Source organism: Bactrocera dorsalis, chromosome 1 (assembly GCF_023373825.1).
Source record: "Bactrocera dorsalis isolate Fly_Bdor chromosome 1, ASM2337382v1, whole genome shotgun sequence".
NCBI lineage: Eukaryota > Metazoa > Arthropoda > Insecta > Diptera > Tephritidae > Bactrocera > Bactrocera dorsalis.
In genome coordinates, this window is record NC_064303.1 from 89,523,004 (window position 1) to 89,542,075 (window position 19,072).

At 38.5% G+C, this 19,072-nt stretch overlaps 4 protein-coding genes across 14 annotated transcripts in view; 3 read left to right on the plus strand and 1 right to left on the minus strand.

Annotated features, from left to right (window-relative positions):
• Positions 1-19,072, minus strand: part of LOC115065854 (techylectin-5A) — a 304,739-nt gene that overhangs the window by 93,403 nt on the left and 192,264 nt on the right. The gene's annotated exons all lie outside the window — the stretch shown is intronic.
• Positions 1-19,072, plus strand: part of LOC125775767 (ryncolin-1-like) — a 38,895-nt gene that overhangs the window by 19,503 nt on the left and 320 nt on the right. The window contains exons 1-4 of one of the 5 annotated variants that reach the window (XM_049446377.1): positions 16,178-17,069; positions 18,112-18,206; positions 18,267-18,359; positions 18,428-19,009. In XM_049446377.1, the coding sequence (XP_049302334.1) occupies positions 17,019-17,069; positions 18,112-18,206; positions 18,267-18,359; positions 18,428-19,009 (821 nt within the window). In that variant the 5' untranslated portion in view covers positions 16,178-17,018. Of the gene's footprint in view, positions 1-16,177; positions 17,070-17,505; positions 17,539-17,878; positions 18,043-18,110; positions 18,207-18,266; positions 18,360-18,427; positions 19,010-19,072 lie in introns of those variants that run through there. The other 4 variants (XM_049446378.1, XM_049446376.1, XM_049446374.1 and 1 more) reach the window with 4 other exon arrangements.
• LOC105233627 (ryncolin-2-like) overlaps positions 1-19,072 on the plus strand; it is a 40,516-nt gene that overhangs the window by 10,924 nt on the left and 10,520 nt on the right. For 2 of the 7 annotated variants that reach the window (XM_049446393.1, XM_049446399.1), the window contains exon 1: positions 589-711. The exons of 2 other annotated variants lie outside the window; for them this stretch is intronic. In XM_049446393.1, coding sequence (XP_049302350.1) covers positions 616-711 — 96 coding nt within the window. In that variant the 5' untranslated portion in view covers positions 589-615. Of the gene's footprint in view, positions 1-588; positions 712-7,566; positions 7,572-15,964; positions 16,169-19,072 lie in introns of those variants that run through there. 3 more of the 7 variants (XM_049446404.1, XM_049446392.1, XM_049446400.1) reach the window with 3 other exon arrangements.
• Positions 8,921-10,325, plus strand: LOC105233634 (ryncolin-2). Its single transcript, XM_011215760.4, is given in 5 exon segments — positions 8,921-9,067; positions 9,135-9,229; positions 9,301-9,534; positions 9,536-9,862; positions 9,973-10,325. Coding segments are annotated over 5 exon segments (891 nt in total). The 5' UTR covers positions 8,921-8,971; the 3' UTR covers positions 10,112-10,325.

Below are 19,072 nucleotides of genomic sequence, written 5' to 3' on the forward strand. Positions count from 1 at the left end.
TAGTTTGAATATTGAAATTCTCTTAAGCTCTTCGAGTTAATATGCTAGCTCAGACTTGATGCAAGTGAGGGATGACGACGGCCTTACCCCACGATGGCTAAACGCACATGAAACAAAACACGCATTGATCAGTGCCTTGAATTACCCCAAGTCCAATAAAATTAACTACATGTAATGATTTTCGTTATTCTAATAAACCTTATGGTGAATACGTCAGACAGTGTATGAGCTATATATTTATGTAGTATATATAAAATTGCTCTAACTCCGATGATCTAGTTGACTTTTTAAACCAGAAGGGTTTCTCAGCTTTATCCTGGCAAATTGCAAAAGTATGGAATGTTTGGTTACACCCGAACTTTGCGCTTCCTAACTTGTTAATTCTAAATTGAGCGGTTGCCTTCGTTTCAATAACATATGACTTATATAATATCGTGTAATATAAATAAATTCAATATTGATAGGAAATTTGCTTTCCCGCATCTGATGCATCTCTGCTGCATGTGTAAGTGATTTCTTATTTCGGGTCTAGCCGATTCCGAATAATATTTGGTTCGCTGCCTTCCTCACACGTCGAGAATACGTTAACTCTCAGTCAAGCTACAGTCATAGAAAATGGCGCTTCGTTTTCAATATTTGTGCGCAATATTTGGACATATTTTGTACGCTGTGAGTTGTAGCGTTTCGTTACAAATCAATTCCCAACCTGTGGTAATTATAAACGTATATATGTATGTTGAGTGTTCTAGTTGTAATGAACAAAATTTATGTATTTTCCTGGCAAATGTTAGTTAAGATAGTAATATAATGTATATTTTTTAATCTTCATCTCCATCGTTCTATAAAAAATATGGATTTAATTTTACAAAAGTAAATAAAATTATATAAAATATATTATTTATATTAAAGTTATACAGCGAGATAAAGTAATGAAATCAATATGAATGTGACTCTTACATTTATAATCGGATCTGTTTTAGAAAAGAGAAAATCGGTTATTAATTTCGGTTATTATAGAATACTAGATACCGTCCACGCTACACTGTGGCTGATACATAGATAATACCACTAATATCATCTGGATTACAATTGTTAATTAATGAGATATAGCATTTTTGTGAAGCAACTTGTGTTCTTCTTCTTCTTCTTTACTGGCGTAGACACCGCTTACGCGATTATAGCCGAGTCAACAACAGCGAGCCAGTCGTTTCTTCTCTTCGCTACGTGGCGCCAATTGGATATTCCAAGCGAAGCCAGGTCCCTCTCCACTTGGTCCTTCCAAAGGAGTGGAGGTCTTCCTCTTCCTCTGCTTCCTGCGGCGAGTATTTTCAGAGCTGGAGTGTTTTCGTCCATCCAAACAACATGATCTAGCCAGCGTAGACGCTGTCTTTTAATTCGCTAAACTATGTCAATGTCGTCGTATATCTCGTACAGCTCATCGTTCCATCGAATGCGATATTCACCGTGGCCAACGCGCAAAGGACCATAAATCTTTGGCAGAACCTTTCTCTCGAAAACTGGTAACGTCGACTCATCAGTTGTTGTCATCGTCCAAGCCTCTGCACCATATAGCATAACGGAAATTATTTTTTTTTTACTTTTCAATTGCCTACTTAGTCCATAGTAGCACCTGTTGGCAAGAGTAATCCTGCCTTGGATTTCCAGGCTGACATTGTTGGTGGTGTTAATGCTGGTTCCTAAATAGACGAAATTATCTACAACTTCAAAGTTATGACTGTCAACAGTGACGTGAGTGCCAAGTCGCAAGTGCGACGACTGTTTGTTTGATGACAGGAGATATTTCGGCTTGCCCTCGTCCACTGCCAGACCCATTTGCTTTGCTTCTTATCCAGTCTGGAGAGTCTGGAGTCAATATCATCGGCATACGCCAGCAGTTGTACACTCTTATAAAAGATTGTACCTGCTCGATTAAGTTCTGCAGCTCGAACTATTTTCTCCAGCAGCAGATTGAAAAAGTCGCACGATAGGGAGTCGCCTTGTCTGAAACCTCGTTTGGTATCGAACGGCTCGGAGAGGTCCTTCCCGATCCTGACGGAGCTTTTGGTGTTGCTCAACGGCAGTTCACACCGCCGTATTAGTTTTAAGGGGGTACCAAATTCAGACATCGCGGCATAAAGGCAGCTCTTTTCGTGCTGTCGAAGCAGCTTTGAAATCGACGAATAGGTGGTGAGTGTCGATTCTCCTTTCACGGGTCTTTTCCAAGATTTGGCGCATGGTGAATATCTGGTCGGTTGTTGGGCTTTAACCTTTCACACAATACGCTCGATGGAACGTTGTACGCGATGTTGAGGAGGCTTATCCCACGGTAGTTGGCGCAGATTGTGGGGTCTCCTTTTTTATGAATTGGGCATAGCACACTTAAATTCCAATCGTTGGGCATACTTTCATCCGACCATATTTTATAAAGAAGCTGATGCATGCTCCTTATCAGTTTTTCGCCGCCGTGTTTGAATAGCTCAGCCGGGAATCCATCGGTCCCTGCCGCTTTGTTGTTTTTCAGGCGGGCAATTGCTATACGAACTTCTTCATGGTCGGGCAATGGAACGTCTGATCCATCGTCATCGATTGGCGTATCGGGTTCGCCTTCTCCTGGTGTTGTGCGTTCACTGCCATTTAGCAGGCTGGAGAAGTGTTCCCTCCATAATTTAAGTATGCTCTGGGCATCGGTGGCTAGATCAGCTTTGGGGGTTCTACAAGAGTATGCTCCGGTCTTGAAACCTTCTGTAAGCCGCCACATCTTTTCGTAGAATTTTCGACCATTACCCCTGTCGGCCAGCTTATCAAGATCTTCGTACTCACGCATTTCGGCCTTTTTCTTCTTCTGTCTGCAGATGCGTCTCGCTTCCCTCTTCAACTCTCGGTATCTATCCCATCCCGCACGTGTTGTGGTCGATCGTAACGTTGCGAGGTAGGCAGCCTGTTTTTTCTCCGCATTCCTCGTCGTACCAGCTGTTCTTTTGCACTTTCCGAAAACCGGTTGCTGCTGTACGTAAGGAGTTTCAAATGCCGCCCCTCAGCTCCCGTATACCGAGTTGTTGACGAGTGCTCTCAGAGAGCAGGAGTGCAAGCCGAGTAGAAAATCGTTCGACTGTCTATTGTGATTGCAGCTTCTCGACGTCGAACCTTCCTTGTGTTTGTTGGTGTGCGTTTTTTGCTACACAGAGTCGGGTGCGAATCTTGGCTGCAACAATATAGTGGTCCGAGTCGATGTTAGGACCTCGGAGCGCACGCACATCTAAAACACTGGAGACGTGTCTTCCGTCTATCACAACATGATCGATCTGGTTGGTGGTTTTTCGATCCGGAGACAGCCAGGTAGCTTGATGTATCTTCTTATGCTGTAATCTACTACTACAGATAACCAAATTTCGGGTCCCGGCGAAGTCGATCAGCCTCAACCCATTTGGGGATGTTTCCTCGTGGAGGCTGAATTTACCGACCGTAGTGCCAAAGATACCTTCTTTGCCCACCCTGGAGTTAAGGTCGGCAAGCACGATTTTGACATCGTGGCGGGGGTATCTCTCATAAGTGCGCTCCAAGCACTCAGAAAAGACATCTTTGGTCACATCGTCCTTCTCTTCGGTCGGAGCGTGGGCGCAAATCAGCGATATGCTGAAGAACCTCGCTTTGATGCGGATTGTGGCTAGACGTTCATTCTTCGGAGTGAATGATAGTACTCGGCGACGGAGTTTCTCTCCCACCACGAATCTCACACCAAACTTGCGCTCCTTTATATGGCCATTGTAGTAAATGTCACAAGGACCTACTCGTCTCTGTCCTTGTCCCGTCCATCGCATTTCTTGGACGGCGGTGGTGTCAGCCTTTGTTTTCACGAGGACATCAACCAGCTGGGCAGTGGCACCTTCCCAGTTAAGGGACCGGACATTCCAGGTGCATGCCCTCATTTCGTAGTCCTTATTTCGTTTGCCATGGCCGTCATCAAAAGGGAGGTCTCTCATCCGAGGCTGATTGTTGGTTTTCATTAGGGGCGTTTTTTACGTGGCGGGTCCCAAACCCAGCGCACAACTCTAAGTTGGGGATATTTCGCCTTCTTACTTTAGCTCGCCTTCAAACGGATCTTCTTAGGCTGCCCAGAGGATACTTGGTCAAAGACCGGAAGTCGTGAGCTGCTTGAGTCATATGTAAAAGAATCGTTTCTGGCCACTCCCAAGTGAATGGCGATCAGAGAACTTTCCTCACTTGCGTGAACTTCTACACATGACCCCATCCTCCAACTTGTGTTAGTTTACAAAAAAATGGATCGTAAAGCATTTCGTGTGTTAAGAAAGAATTTCTTTTTGGAGAAAAATACAGTTGAATTTGTGCTCAGCGAAATCCACAGTTGAAAAGATATTTACTAAGCTAGAAACAGGCAAAATGAGCCCCGAGGGCAACGATGCCTTAAAGAGGCGAAAGCTCTGTGCAAAGTAGGTGCCTCGCAAGTTCATAATCTAACAAAAATAATTCTGATAACTGATTCTGAGAAGTGCTTGAGTGCTCTTTAATCGAAATAAACCCGAATTTTTGCGTCCGTGTGTGATAATAGAAACATAGCTCCATCATTTCCCATTGGAGTCCAATCGACAGTCATTCTAGTGGACTGTACGTGGTATAAATACATACTCAACGACTGATTACTGAGCCAGTTATAATCTATTTCACTGTACTCGTATTGTATTGAATTTTGAAATAAAGAGATGAAAAGTCCTTACCCTGGTTCTGAACTACTTGTCCACCAATTTTCAGCCAAATCGTTTTAGCCGTTTTTTGAGTTATAAATGGTGTAACTAACACAACTTCTTTTATATATATAGATCTCATGCAAACGCGGCATTCTTTTCAAAGTTTTTCAGACACCACGAGATAAATATATGTATATAAATGGTTTGCTGTTTATTCATAAGTCACCATATCTCTGTGAAATTTCTTACAAATATGTAGCGAGAATATACTTAATGTAAGTTATGACTTTTTACTCAAGTAATGAAGCCAAAAAGATACCAAATTTTGTATCCTCGGAAAACTAATACGGCTGTATCAACTGAGTTAGAGCAAAACCGAAAGCTCCGTCAGGATCGGGAAGGACCTTTCCGAGCCGTTAAATACCAAACTGCATAACTAAATAGATAAGGTTGGTACTTTCTATAAGAGTGTACAGGTGCTGGTGTACGCCGATGATATTGATATAATTGGCCTCAAAACCGTGACGTTAGTTCTGCTTTCTCCAGACTAAATAAGGAAACACTAACTAACACCAACAACAACGTCAGCATAGAAATTCAACGCAGAATAACTCTTGCCTTGAGAAGTAAACCCCTCTCTCGACGAACTAAGACCAAGTTCTACAAGAAACTCATCATCCCCGTCCTGCGATATTGTGCAGATGCACGGACGATGAAAAACAATCTGATGAGTCAGCGTTACGAGTTTGCGAATTAAGAGACAACGGCTACGCTGGCTAGGTCGTGTTGTCCGAATGGATGAAAACAGTTCAGCTCCGAGAGTATTACCCGCCGGAGGAAGTAGAGGAATAGGAAGACCTCCACACCGGCCGAAAGACCATGTGGAGACGGACTGCACTTGGAATCTCCAATTGGCGCCAAATAACGAAAAGGAAGAACGACAGGCGCGTTGTTGTAAACTCGGCTATAATTAATATCTGTAGGATAACTTTGCATTGAAAAATATGCTCGAAAACCCCAGCAGCCACATGGATTTGTTGGGGTTTGTGTATGCGTGGTTTTGAGGTGGCGGAGGAGTCATCACCGTGCACAGAAATACAAACATATCTATCTATATGTATTACAGAAAATGATTATGACAAAGACGTGATGGGGAATTCCTGGCGTTGGCATAACTATTCTCTCAAGTTTATACATGTAGCTATAAGACCAAAGTATTATTATTGAAATATTTTTTATAATACATGCAATTTAATTACATACACTATATATATGCTTATCATGACAGTGGCTGTTGTTTTTAAAACACAACGAAAGAGGCCAATTACATTATTTGAGATTTGTGAGAGAACGTTCTCCCGAACACGTGCAAATCATACTGATAATGGTGAAATAATAGGTCATTTGCATGAACGCATCTTGAGGTCTGCAAAGTAGGAGGCTGTGGCGGCGATACTTTCCTCATTAGAGTCGACTCTCGTATGGAAATGATTTCATGCAGGATATAACTCCAGCGGCCCTCGTTTTCAGATCACCTAGGCGTCACCAATAACCGACGTGCGACCATTTAAACTCGACGAATCCCCGACGAATAATAATATGTACGCAGACCGCCTCGGGCAAATAATCTATATATAATACATACATATGTACTGTGCCAAAAAAATAAGGTGACATTGTATTTATTTTGAAAATTCTTTATTTATTCTTCCAAATCAATTTCATCCCCTTCAAAGTAATCCCCTCCCGATGCAATGCACTTATGCCAACGGATTTTCCAATCTACGAAACACTGGTTGTAGATATGGGTTGAGTTTTTGGCGAAATGATCACGAATTACGAGGGCAGTATGGGATGGTGCATTATCGTGGTGTAAAAACCAAGAATTGTCTTTCCACAATTCCAGCCTTTTTAGGCGCATAGCGTTACGCAAACGACGCATAACGTTCAAATAATATTCCTTGTTGACTGTTTGGCCGGTTGGAAGGAATTCATGAAGCACAACACCACGATAATCGAAGAAAACAGTCAACTTGACCTTGATTTTTGAGCGACTTTGGCGCGATTTTTTTGGTGTCGGCTCTCTTTTGGCATGATATTCGCTCGATTGATTGGCTATTTCGGGGTCGTAAGCATATATCCAAGTCCCTTCGCCAGTTATAATGCATTTCATGACACCCTTGTAGTCGGAAAGCATCGTTTCACACACTTTAACGCGACGCCTTTTTTCCAAAAAATTCAATGTTCTCGGTACCAGTCGAGATATGACGCGCTTGAGGCCCAAAACATTCTTCAAAATGGTATTGGCTGAGCCTTTCGATATGCCAACTTCATCAGCAAAGTCTCTAACAAATCTTTGATTTGTTGAACGTGAGCTTCTTCGTCTTCGACACGTTCACGGCTGGGTTGAAACTCACTATACCACTTGTAAACATTTTTTTTACACATAGCCTCATCACCAAAGGCTTTCTGCACCATCCTCAACGTATCCGCAGCAGAAAATTGATTCCGTAAACAAAATTTAATGCAAAATAAGTGGGGAGGTAACTTAGAACCAGTGGTCGGACATATAATATTTTTTATTTCTTTATATTCAAAGTCAATACAATTCTTAAATACCAAAATCATACTTCAAATCATAAGCATTCTGTGTGGGCATCTTTTATACTCAGGGAAGTGTTCGCCACCTTATCAAAGTAGCACAAATGTAGCGGCATTTGTCTTCTTTTTAAATTTAATAAAATAAATTAATTTTAATTTTTATATTCTTGTGCAATTCACTTAGCTCACCTATCTTTGTGACGATGATTTATTGAAGAGCGCGGTCACCAAGGTCTTGAGTCTCAAATTAAAGAGGTATAATCTGCGGTAATATATTTTTGTGTTATAGAGTATTAGTAAGACTTAACGGTATTTTTTATTCCTTAGTATGGAAAGCGAATTAAAGACAATGAAAGATCAGATAATACGTGAAATAAAGAAGAATCAGGAATCAGCGCCACCTGCAACCAAGAAACCAGCATCGTGTACCGAAGCGATGCGTCAACGGGAAATATGCGAAAAGTGGTGTTTATGAACTTTATCTGCCAGAATTTCTTCATCACCCTCTAAATGTTTATGCCTACGTGATTCCAATCGCGGTGAACCATGGACTATAATTCAACGTCGACAAAGCAACGACACCGACTTCTATCGCGAGTGGGTTGAATATGAACGGGGTTTCGGCGATTTGAATGCCAATTTCTTTCTCGGCTTGGATAAAATACATGCATTGACTCATTCGCGTTCTCATGAGCTGTGGTTTCAATTAGAAGATTTTCAAAATGATAAACGTGTTGCTAAGTACGAGAGTTTCGCTATTGGCAATGCTCAGGATAAGTATGAGTTAATTGCACTTGGGAAATATTCAGGCACGGCCGGTGACTCGTTCTTTGCCCATCACGGCGAAAAATTCACCACTAAAGATAGTCATAACGACAAAAGATAGTGATAACTGTGCGGTGACATATAAGGGAGCTAGGTGGTATAAGCATTGTCGTTACAGGTAATAAACGTTCATTCAATGAATGAATATCTATGATATGGAGTTTTCAAATAAAATTGTGTTTAAAATTAAATTATGTATCTACCTCTTTTATTTTACTTACAGCAATCTGAACGGTTTATATTTAGGAGGAGATTATCCAAAAAGTCAGGAAGGCAGAGGCGTGGTTTGGGGTAACTGGCGTGGAGCTTACTACTCCCTCAAATATGTACATATGGCTATAAGACCAAAGTATTATCACTGAGATGGTGGTTTGCTATTGAAAACCGTAGGCTCCATTTAGTTTTAAACATTATTAACGTTAAAGCTATTGAAACAAACTTAATTAAGCATAATGCATACATATATGAGGCACTTAGCTTTGGGCAATTGATTACAAATGCACTTGCCCACTTAAAAACAACCCAAACCATGCAACATAAATTATATGACACACACACACATGTGTGGTATTGTATAGTTGAAAACAACCCCATGTGGTGTGCTGTGTTGTCGTATTTCTTATCGTATTTAACATTTGTAAATAATAATCTAAATATAATTATATTAATACCTTCCGCCTTTTTCGAGCAATGAACATGTTCATTTTTGAATAAATTTGATAACAAAATCACCACCTCGGCCGAGTAATTAATTGATAAAAATAAGACAATTCTACACTCGCAAACGAGTATTTAAGCCACAGTCCTCAACTTCGCATTCAGTTTGACTGAAATTGTGGAAAATGGCGCATCGTTTGATTTTCTTGTCCATTTTGTGTGGGCATCTTTTGTATTCGGGGAATTGTTCGGCACCTATTGAAAGTAGTGCCACTGTAGCGGTATTTTCTTTTATTTCAGTTTAATAAAATTAGTTATAAATTTTGTATTCTTGTGTAATTCATTTAGCCATGCGCCACCTATCTTTGCGACGATGATTTGTTGAAGAGCGCGGTCAATAAGGTGGAGTTGTTGAGCCTCAAACTTGAGAGTTATAATCTGCAGTAATATATTTTTTAACTTATTGAGTATTAATAAAACCTAACAATTATTTGTTTTTTTTTTTCTTCCTTAGTATTCAAAGCGACTTAATGGCAATAAAGGAGCAGCTTCTTCGTGAAATAAAGAAGAAACAGGAATCTGTGCCACCTGCAACCAAGAAATCATCTTCTTGTACCGAAGCGATGCGTCAAGAAAACGGAAAATATGCAGAGAGTGGTGCTTATGAACTTCATCTGCCTGAATTTCTTCAACAGCCTTTCAATGTTTATTGCCTACGCGATCCCAATGGCGGTGAACCATGGACTATAATTCGGCGACTTGAATGCCAATTTCTTTCTCGGCTTGGATAAAATACATGCATTGACTCATTCGCGATCACATGAGCTTTGGTTTCAATTGGAGGATTTTGAAAACGAGAAACGTGTTGCTAAGTACGAGAGTTTCGCTATAGGCAACGCTGAAGACAAGTATAAGTTAATTGCACTTGGGAAATATTCAGGCACGGCCGGAGACGCGTTTTCGCCCCATCTCGGGGACAAATTCACCACTAAAGATAGTGATAATGACAAAATTAGTAGTAATAACTGTGCAGTACTACATGAAGGCGCTTGGTGGTATAACGACTGTTATTACAGGTAAAACATGTGTTTTTTTTTCAAAACTATGCATGAATTTTTTCATACGGAGTTTTCATATAAAATTATGTTTAACATTAAATTATTTACCTATTATATTTTACTCACAGCAGTCTGAACGGTTTATATTTAGGAGGAGAATATCCAAAAAGTCATAAAGGCAGAGGCGTAGTGTGGAGTCACTGGCGTGGACTTTATTACTCCCTCAAATATGTACATATGGCTATAAGACCGAAGTATTATCACTGAGATGATGGTTTGCTTTTGAAAGCTTTTGCCTCCTGAAGCCTAAGGTCTAAAATGTTAAACGTTACCGACGTTAAAGCTGTTGAAACAAATTTAACTTAGCATGATGTTTTATAAAACTTTGCTTATTTTATTTAGTAACAAATAATGCATTATTTGAAAAAATCTGTTTATTTTATTTCTAAAAACAATATAGAAAACTATCGTTTCATAATATAATTTACATTTGTATGAACATTGTGACACAAAGGACCCGGAAATTTTAAATAAGTTCATAAGTTAAATCATATTTCAAAAAAATGTATTTTGCTAAGTTGGTAGGATGTTCTTTAATTACTATGCCAATGTGTATACAGCAGCTGCTGAAGGGATCGTCTTAGTGTGAAAGTTTCGAAAAATTGATTTTTTGTTGCATTATCGGATAGTATACACTACGAGGCCTAATAATGAAAATAGGAATATTTATGAACTAAAATGGTTTTTTTTTCGTTGGATTTGGCTCGCCTTGGAAGACCCACACGGTCGATTGCTGTTTTGTTTCGGGCTCATACGCATAGATCCATGATTAGTCACCTGGACGATCTTATAAACATCTTTTGAAGTACCGCGATAGTATTTTTTCAGCATTTCTTTACACCAATCCACACGAGCCTTTATTTGAGCGATTGTCAAGCGTCGGCCACGATTGAATTTGTTGTAACAGTTTTTCACAGTGCTATAGGATGGTGCTTCATAACCATACAAAGATTTTAGTTCATCGATGCACTCTTGTCGCGATAATCCATGTCGAAAGTTGTGAAAAATGATCGCACGAAAATGTTCACGAGTTAATTCCATTTTTTAGCCGAGATGAATTTTTTAATTCCCTGTAAATAAAACAATTCACGTTTAAATGACAAAACGTTCTGAGTGATGTTATGCTAAAAAATGTCAAACTTTCCAATGGTATTGTCAGATTGTACCTGGCAACACTTAGTGTTGCCTAGTCCAGGAATATATATAGCAGCCTATGTTTAATAAACATTATTTCAAGATTTAAACTCAAAATTCAAATAACTACGGTCGCTACCGCGATTTTTGTACAAAAGGAGCTAGCTGGGGAACAAAGCAACTCAAATCATTAAACGCGTTTTTTCCAGAATGGCGTTTTTCGAAACGGTTTCCACTCTCGAAGGAAGAGTTGTAAAGATATCTGGCTCCAATTTGTAGAGAGCATTTTTGATGTCATTCGCTTATCGCGCTATGGAACCGTTTGTTTTGAAGGAAACTGTCGAAAAAGGGCAAAATTCAATGATTTTTGTTCAAACCGCCGCCATTTTGTCAAATTCTTTTTAAAACTTTTATTTTAGATCAAAATTACGGCCGCAATCGAGGACATCGTTCAGGACTTTTTTTACGTGTAATTTCAACATTTTATTTAACTATTATACACTCAATAAATAAACATAAAAAATCGTTTTGTATTCGTCATGAATGTATTTATTTATAAAAAATAATTAGACTGATTAGTTAATTCCAACATTAAAAACAAAATCGCGAAAATCAGTAATTTTACGGAGAGTCACACTGAGGCGTCTCTTAAGTCGGTAAACCTGTGTAGTGCGTTGCGATGTTTACAATGGATAAAAATATATGCGAAATCGTTGCAAATGTTAGGAAAGACTTAAAGTGATTTAGTTTTATCAAAAACATAAGGCTACGATGGTGCCAAGCCTTCAAAGACAATCGAGAGATGGTCGAAGGCATGCCTCGTTCTGGACAACCTTCGCCCTCTTCAGCTGATGAAAATAGTAAAAAAGTGAAGGATATGGAGATTGAAAATCATCAATCATTGTTTTTTTCGATACTAGTGGTTTGGAGCATCATGAATTTGTTGCGGAGTGTCAGAAAGGAGTTCTACTTGGTCGTATTGAGGCATATTGAGACGATTATAATGCACCATCGCCACTATTGTGTCCGAATTTAAAGCCAAAAACGCAATGAATACCATCGATCAACCACGGTATGCACCAGATTTGGTTCAGATTATTATGATCCATATAAGTTATGTGTCGTATTTATTGTGTACATTTGTCTGGTCACAACAGCTGATTGCTTCGTTACAACTTCTTCGTGCCGTAAAAGATCTGGTGGAGGGACTAATTGTAGCAATTTTGTTTTGTCAACATAATCTAGTAAACTCATCACTTTTACGTCTTGAAATATTAACACATTATTTAATATCTCTAAATCATACCGATTTGTCGACACAATAATCTATTGCCGGATCATAGTGGAATGCAGCGGGTTCCAGGATCACAAGAGCTTTGCATCTGCGGAATCGCCCAATTTCATTATGTCGTGCCCGCTGTTGTTGTGTTTGATGTGTACGAAATCGTAGTATTTTAAGTCTCTCTCTGGTTATCAGAGCGGCTGGATCGTGAGGAAACTGTGCGCATATTTGAGTGACTATGACGTCCTAAGTCAGGTCATATTCTCCTTGGCATCGTAAAGTCTAATTAATCAAAGTGAGAACAAATTTCGCGCACTTAGCAGTAATATGTCACTATCACAAAAGTTCAACACAAAAAAAGAGCACGATCACAAGGCATCCGATGTTTGTCAAATCACCAATACTATTATGGTTGCTTTCAGAAATGTTTCCCTGGACCTCCACATATAATTCAAGACCAATATTAGCCAATCGGTGAAGCCGTTTTCGAGCTTTAGCGAGACTAAGCAATAATTTTTATATATGAATGAGTATATAGATTTTGCTATTCCATATTTCCTTACTTATTAATCCTTTTTGGACTAGGATAAGCATTTCAATCTTAAAATCAGCTATAACGATATGGTTTTTGTTGACTTTTTGCGAGCAAAACGAACAACAAATATCCATATTTTCTCGCCGTTTAAACCTTGCCTGGATTTCTGTGAATATTTCAAGACTCAGTTCAGCCGTTCTTGATTTTTAGTAAAACTTACGGACAACAATTAATTTTTAGATACTATATATAGATAGTTAGAATTATCTCATTTAAGTGAAATATAAACATTTTGTTTGATAATATGTTAAGATTTTAAGGGTAATTTCATAATGTTACTTTCTTAGAAGTCCCCTTCTATATTGGGAAATAAATGATCGATTATGATAAACTTCTCTGGAGGAAAAAGGACTAACTGCTTGATGCCAGATCCGTACCACATGGTGGATGTATAAGAATAACTTCATTGTTCTGGGTAGTCGTTATCGATGTGTGTGACTTGGCGTTTTTCTGTTAGCAAATAATTCTTCTCCTATTCATCAACAGTACAGATCCGAATTAAAGGTTTGGTCGAAGAGAAACAGCCCACAGTAGATGATTGCCTGTTAATCCCACCAAGCACAAAGCAAATACAGCCTGAATGTTGACATTGTTGTATGATCACAACAGTTTTCAATTTACGTTATCTTAATTGATCCACTTTTCGTCACCTGTAACCAGCCGCTTCGGAAATGCATCGAGTTTGTTATAATTCAACAAATATCGAAATTTGGTTCATGAGGTTTTTTCATTTATTTTAATATTGAGCCTTATTTAAATGGTACCAAACTGTTTTTGGACAACATTTAGCTCCTGGGCAATTTGGGCAACCTGTTTCATTACTTTTTTGATATGATCGGGGTGAATCTTTGATTTGATTTTGATCAAAATTACTTCAGTGGAATCGAAAACTCAAAAACATGGCATATTTTCTGCTTGCTTGTATTCATCTTCGCCGCGTATTCAAACAATATTGAGTCAAACTATCACAAACACGTTTAAAAGTTTTTGTTGCTTAAGGGTGTACTTTTTTAAAATTTTTTTAAAAATCGATTTTTTTTATTGTACAAATCGAAGGCTTAAATTATCTAGAATATGTTGGTAAAAAGTTCTTTCGATCCGTGAATTAGTTCCATCGCAACACGACTTTGGACGGACCTATGCCCTGAGCACTGACATATCGACATCGAACTTTGACACGAGATTTTTCGAATCTGCGGGCATTCTCGTTTTTGAACCATTCAACCAATTATCTGCACGTTTTGCCCGCCTAAAAGAAGACAAAATTTTCCCGCGCTGTAACAAAATCTCATATTTTGATCATGATTTTTTACAACAGGTCAAAGTGGAAAAATCATGTGAAAAAACGATGCTTTGTTTTCAAGTGGCCGCCATTTTGTTTCTTTAACGAAGTTTTTCATGTTTTTTAGGTTAGGGATCCTCTACGGAAGGCCGTCATTAGGGTTCGTTTGATTTTCTGCTTGTAGACAACGAATTGCGACTTGTATCGTGCCCGCAGTTGAGGTTGGTTTTCAAAACACCTTTTGCTGGAACAGTCAATTTGGACGCTCTTTTTGACACCTGACACTCAAAAATTCTGATTTTTTAGTTGAAACCTGCACATGTCTCAGTCCGTTTACTTCTTCGAAAAAAAATCAAATATTAGGTCCTTTTTGCACAATTATATAAGAGTACCCCTTAAGTATTCACATCTCAGCTACGATGGCAAGTGCGCAGGAGAACACAAAGTGGTATTTTTTAGATCTTCCTTTATTAGATTTCGTAGCAACTGATTATTACTTGGCTTTCATATCAACCTCGATGTCGTAGATAATTTCGTCTATCTTTTAAGAAGTATTAACACCAACAACAATGTCAGGCTCGAAATTCAACGCAGAATACCTCTTGCCAACAGGTGCTACTTAGAACTCAGATGGCAATCGAGAGAGAAACTCCACAAGTCACTCATTATCCCCGTCGTACTATATGGTGCAGAGGCATGGACGGTGACAATATCTGATGAGTTTTCGCGAGAAAAGTTCTGCGAAAGATTTATGGTCCTTTGCGCGTTGGCCACGGCGAATATCGCATTCGATGGAACGATGAACTGTGTGTGATATACAACAACATTGGCATATTTGAGCGAACTAAAAGACGGCGGCTACGCTGGCTAGGTCATGTCGGCCGAATGGACAAAAACACTTCAGCTCTATAAGTAGGAAGCCGAAGGAAGCACTCCGTTGGAAATACCACGAGGAAAAGGACATGCTTCGCTTGTAATCTCCAATTAGCGTCAGGTTGCAAAAAGGAGAAACGATTGACGTGCTGTTGTTAACTCGGATATAGCCACGAAAGTGGTGTCTCCTTAGCTTTTTGCACTGTCCAAAAGCATAGCGAACGAGTGGTTTAGCTCTGCTACGGGACAGGCAATCATCGCCATAAAATTGATAAAGATAGCAGATTCTAACGCACCAGTCGACATATAGATGGCGCCACCAGGGGCGCTAGGTACAAAAAGTCCTATTTACTTTGGAACTCACCTAGTATCATACTAAGCAGGGGACCTGTCAACACTTTAGTACATAAATATTTTAAATGCAAAAGGTACACGTCATAAGCTGAATCGATTCAGCCATGTCCGTCTGTCCGCCCATCAGTTAATATGCGAATCAGTCTCTCAGTTTCTGAGATATCGATCTGAAATTTTGCACACGTCCTCAGGAAGCTGCTTATTTGCCGGAAATGTCGTTCTTCCTTGTTTTATTTTTATACGCAAAATACGGAATTAATTATTGTAAATTCTGCAATCGACTAAGTTTTTTTTGTTAAATTCCTGGAAAACGAATCGCTGGTTCAGCTAGTTATGGACTTATATCACAATCAGGTTTTTTATCTTATTTCTTTCCCTGCTAATAAAGATCTCGGTAGATTTAAATATTCTATAAAATCATTGTTATTTTGGTAATCTGGTAATAACACCCAAGTATGAAGTATTTTACTCAGTTTGATTGAAATTGTGAAGAATGGCGCATTGCTTGTGAGTTTTGGCATGCATCTCTGCTGCATGTGTTAGTGATTTGTTATCTCGGGCCTAGCCGAGTCTGAATATTATTTGGTTCGCTGCCTTCCTCACACGTCAAGAATACGTTAACTCTCAGTCAAGCCAAAGTCATAGAAAATGTCGCTTCGTTTTCAATATTTCTGCATAATTTTTGGACATATTTTGTACGCAGTGAATTGTTGCGTTTCATTGCAAATCAACTCCGAACCTGTGGTAATAACAAATTTAAATAAATTGAGTGTTGGAATGACCAAAATTGGAAAATAAAAATATAAAATTATTTTAATACAAATCCAGAATGCATGATTCCATTTCCAAATAATAAAAAAAATGATTAAATTTTTATAGAAAAATAAAGGAGTGAAATCAAGTATGAATGCGACTTTAACATTTTTAATCGTGTCTGTGTTAGAAAAGAGAAGATCGATTATTAAATTTGGTTAATATCGAATACCTCATGGAAATACGGCTTCGTTTCAATAAAGTTTTTCAGACACCACGAAATATATATAATTAATAAGTATATGATAAACATTGTCACCATATCTCTGTGAAATTTCTTACAAATATACAAAAGTGAAAGATACAGACATATGTATGTGTGTGAAGACGATTATAATCTGTGGTAATTTAGTTATTGGTTTCAAATATGACTGGAAAGTGATTAAGTAGCACTAAAAGAGCAGCTTTGTGGAGGTGAAACCGAAACTGTTATTATTTGACTTAAAATTATAACAAAGTGGTAGGTAGGTAATTTAGATCCAAGGCAGTCTTTTAACTTGCCGGACCACTGCAGTATATTCCCAGCTGAGCTATTGCAAAAACCGGGGAGCTGGCCTTTAATGCACTTGCAATAAATTCGAGAGTCAATATCTAAATAGACGCCCAGCAGCAATCAAGGAAGTAACCTTGTATTGCATATCGTCGAGAAGTGTTTTGGGATGCAGGGCAGCAGTGGAAAGTGTTCCCAGAAACAAGCAATTTCACTAACATCACTTCTACTGAGTGCCAGGCTACAAGGGCATCGAGGGCAATGAAATAGTGGACGAGATGACTACTCCTCATGGAGCAAATGATGGACGATATCATGTGGCCAATATGTGATTTCAACAAGGTATTTCCCGGTTGTGTACCTCTGCGTTTTGGTGATCAGAATTGGGTTATTTAAAATCACAAATTCATGAGTGACAAAACTAAGAGATGTTACTTTCGAAAACAGTGAAATACCAGAGCCCATGAGAGTTTTTTTATATTGCATGAATCCAAAAAGCTTTTTACGAATCAACTCCTTGAACTCCTGTAAAGCAATAAGCAACTTCGCTAAAAACCGACATTTCCGACAGATGCAGGATTTGTCCGGGAAGTAATAGGACTGATTTCCTTCGGCAGTGCTGCATAGACGCAGAAGGAGCCCATTTAGATAGTTTTTAAAGTATTGTAACGATTTGGTTCAATTAATTTTATTTAGTCAAATCAGTTCTATTTCTTTCCGGACAAACGCTGTATTCTTGTCTATTCTGTGTGGGAGTCTGTTGTATTCCGGGAATTGTTCGACACCTATTCAAAGTAGCGCCAATGTAGCGGTATTTGCCTTCCGTCTAAATTTAAAAAACAAAGTAATTTTAAATTTTATATACTTGTACAATTCATTTGAAATGCCAATCTTTGTCACCATGATTTATTGAAGAGTGCGGTCAATAAGGTTGAGCTTTGAGATTGAAATTAGATAATTAAAATCTGTGGTAACCTATTCTTATAATATTGAGTATCATAAAAGATTTAAAAGTATTTTTTATTTTTTATATATTATAATTTATATAAAAATCTTCGACGAATAAGTACACATGTATGTATACATACACAAATTTGATAACAAAATCACCACCTCGGCCGAATAATTAATTGATAAAAACCAGAATATTCCTCACTCGAAAACGCATATTTAAGACACAGTCATCAATTTCGCCTTCAGTTTGACTGAAATTGTGGAGAATGGCGCATCGTTTGATCTTCTTGTCCATTCTGTGTGGGCATCTTTTGTATTCGGGGAATTGTGCGGCGCCTATTCAAAGTAGTGCCAATGTAACATTATTTACCATTTTTATATTCATTAAATTAAACTCATTTCAAATAATTTTTTTGTGCTTTCCATTTAGCCATTTCTCACCTATCTTTGTGACGATGATTTATTGAAGAGCGCGGTCAATAAAGTAGAACATTTGAGCTTGAAATTAGAGAATTATAATCTGCGGTAATATATTTTTATATCATAGAGTATTAGTAACACGTAACGGTATTTTTTATTTCTTAGTATGCAAAGTGAATTAATGGCAATGAAAGAGCAGCTTATACGTGAAGTAAAAACGAACCTCGAATTGTTAGAATCGAAAATTACAACGAAATTGTAAGCAGCTGATATTTATTTTAAAATTTCTAAGAATTCGTACAAATTATAAACTCTTGAAACTTTAGTAATGAAGCCAGCAAAAATTTGGTTGCAGCGCCCCCTCCAACTAAGAAACCATCTTCTTGTACCGAAGCGATGCGTCAAGAAAACGGGAAATATGCGAAGAGTGGTGTTTATGAACTTTATCTGCCTGAATTTCTTTATTATCTTTTCAATGTTTATTGTCTTCGTGATCCTGATGACGGTGAACCATGGGCTATAATTCAACGTCGACAAAGCAACGACACCGACTTCTATCGCGAGTGGGTTGAGTATGAATGTGGTTTCGGCGATTTGAATGCCAATTTCTTTCTCGGCTTGGATAAAATACATGCCCTGACGCATTCGCGATCTCATGAGCTGTGGATTCAATTAGAAGATTTTGAAAATGAGAAACGTGTTGCTAAGTACGAGAGCTTCGCTATTGGCAATGCTCATGATAAATATGAGTTAATTGCGCTTGGACAATATTCAGGTACGGCCGGTGACTCGTTCTTTGTCCATAACGGCGAAAAATTTACCACTAAAGATAGTGATAATGACAAAGATGCTAGCAACTGCGCGGTGAAATTTACGGGGGCTTGGTGGTATAAGCATTGTCATAACAGGTAATATACGCTTTTTGCAAAGCTAAGAATGAATTTTTTTCATATGGAGTTTTGAAATAATAT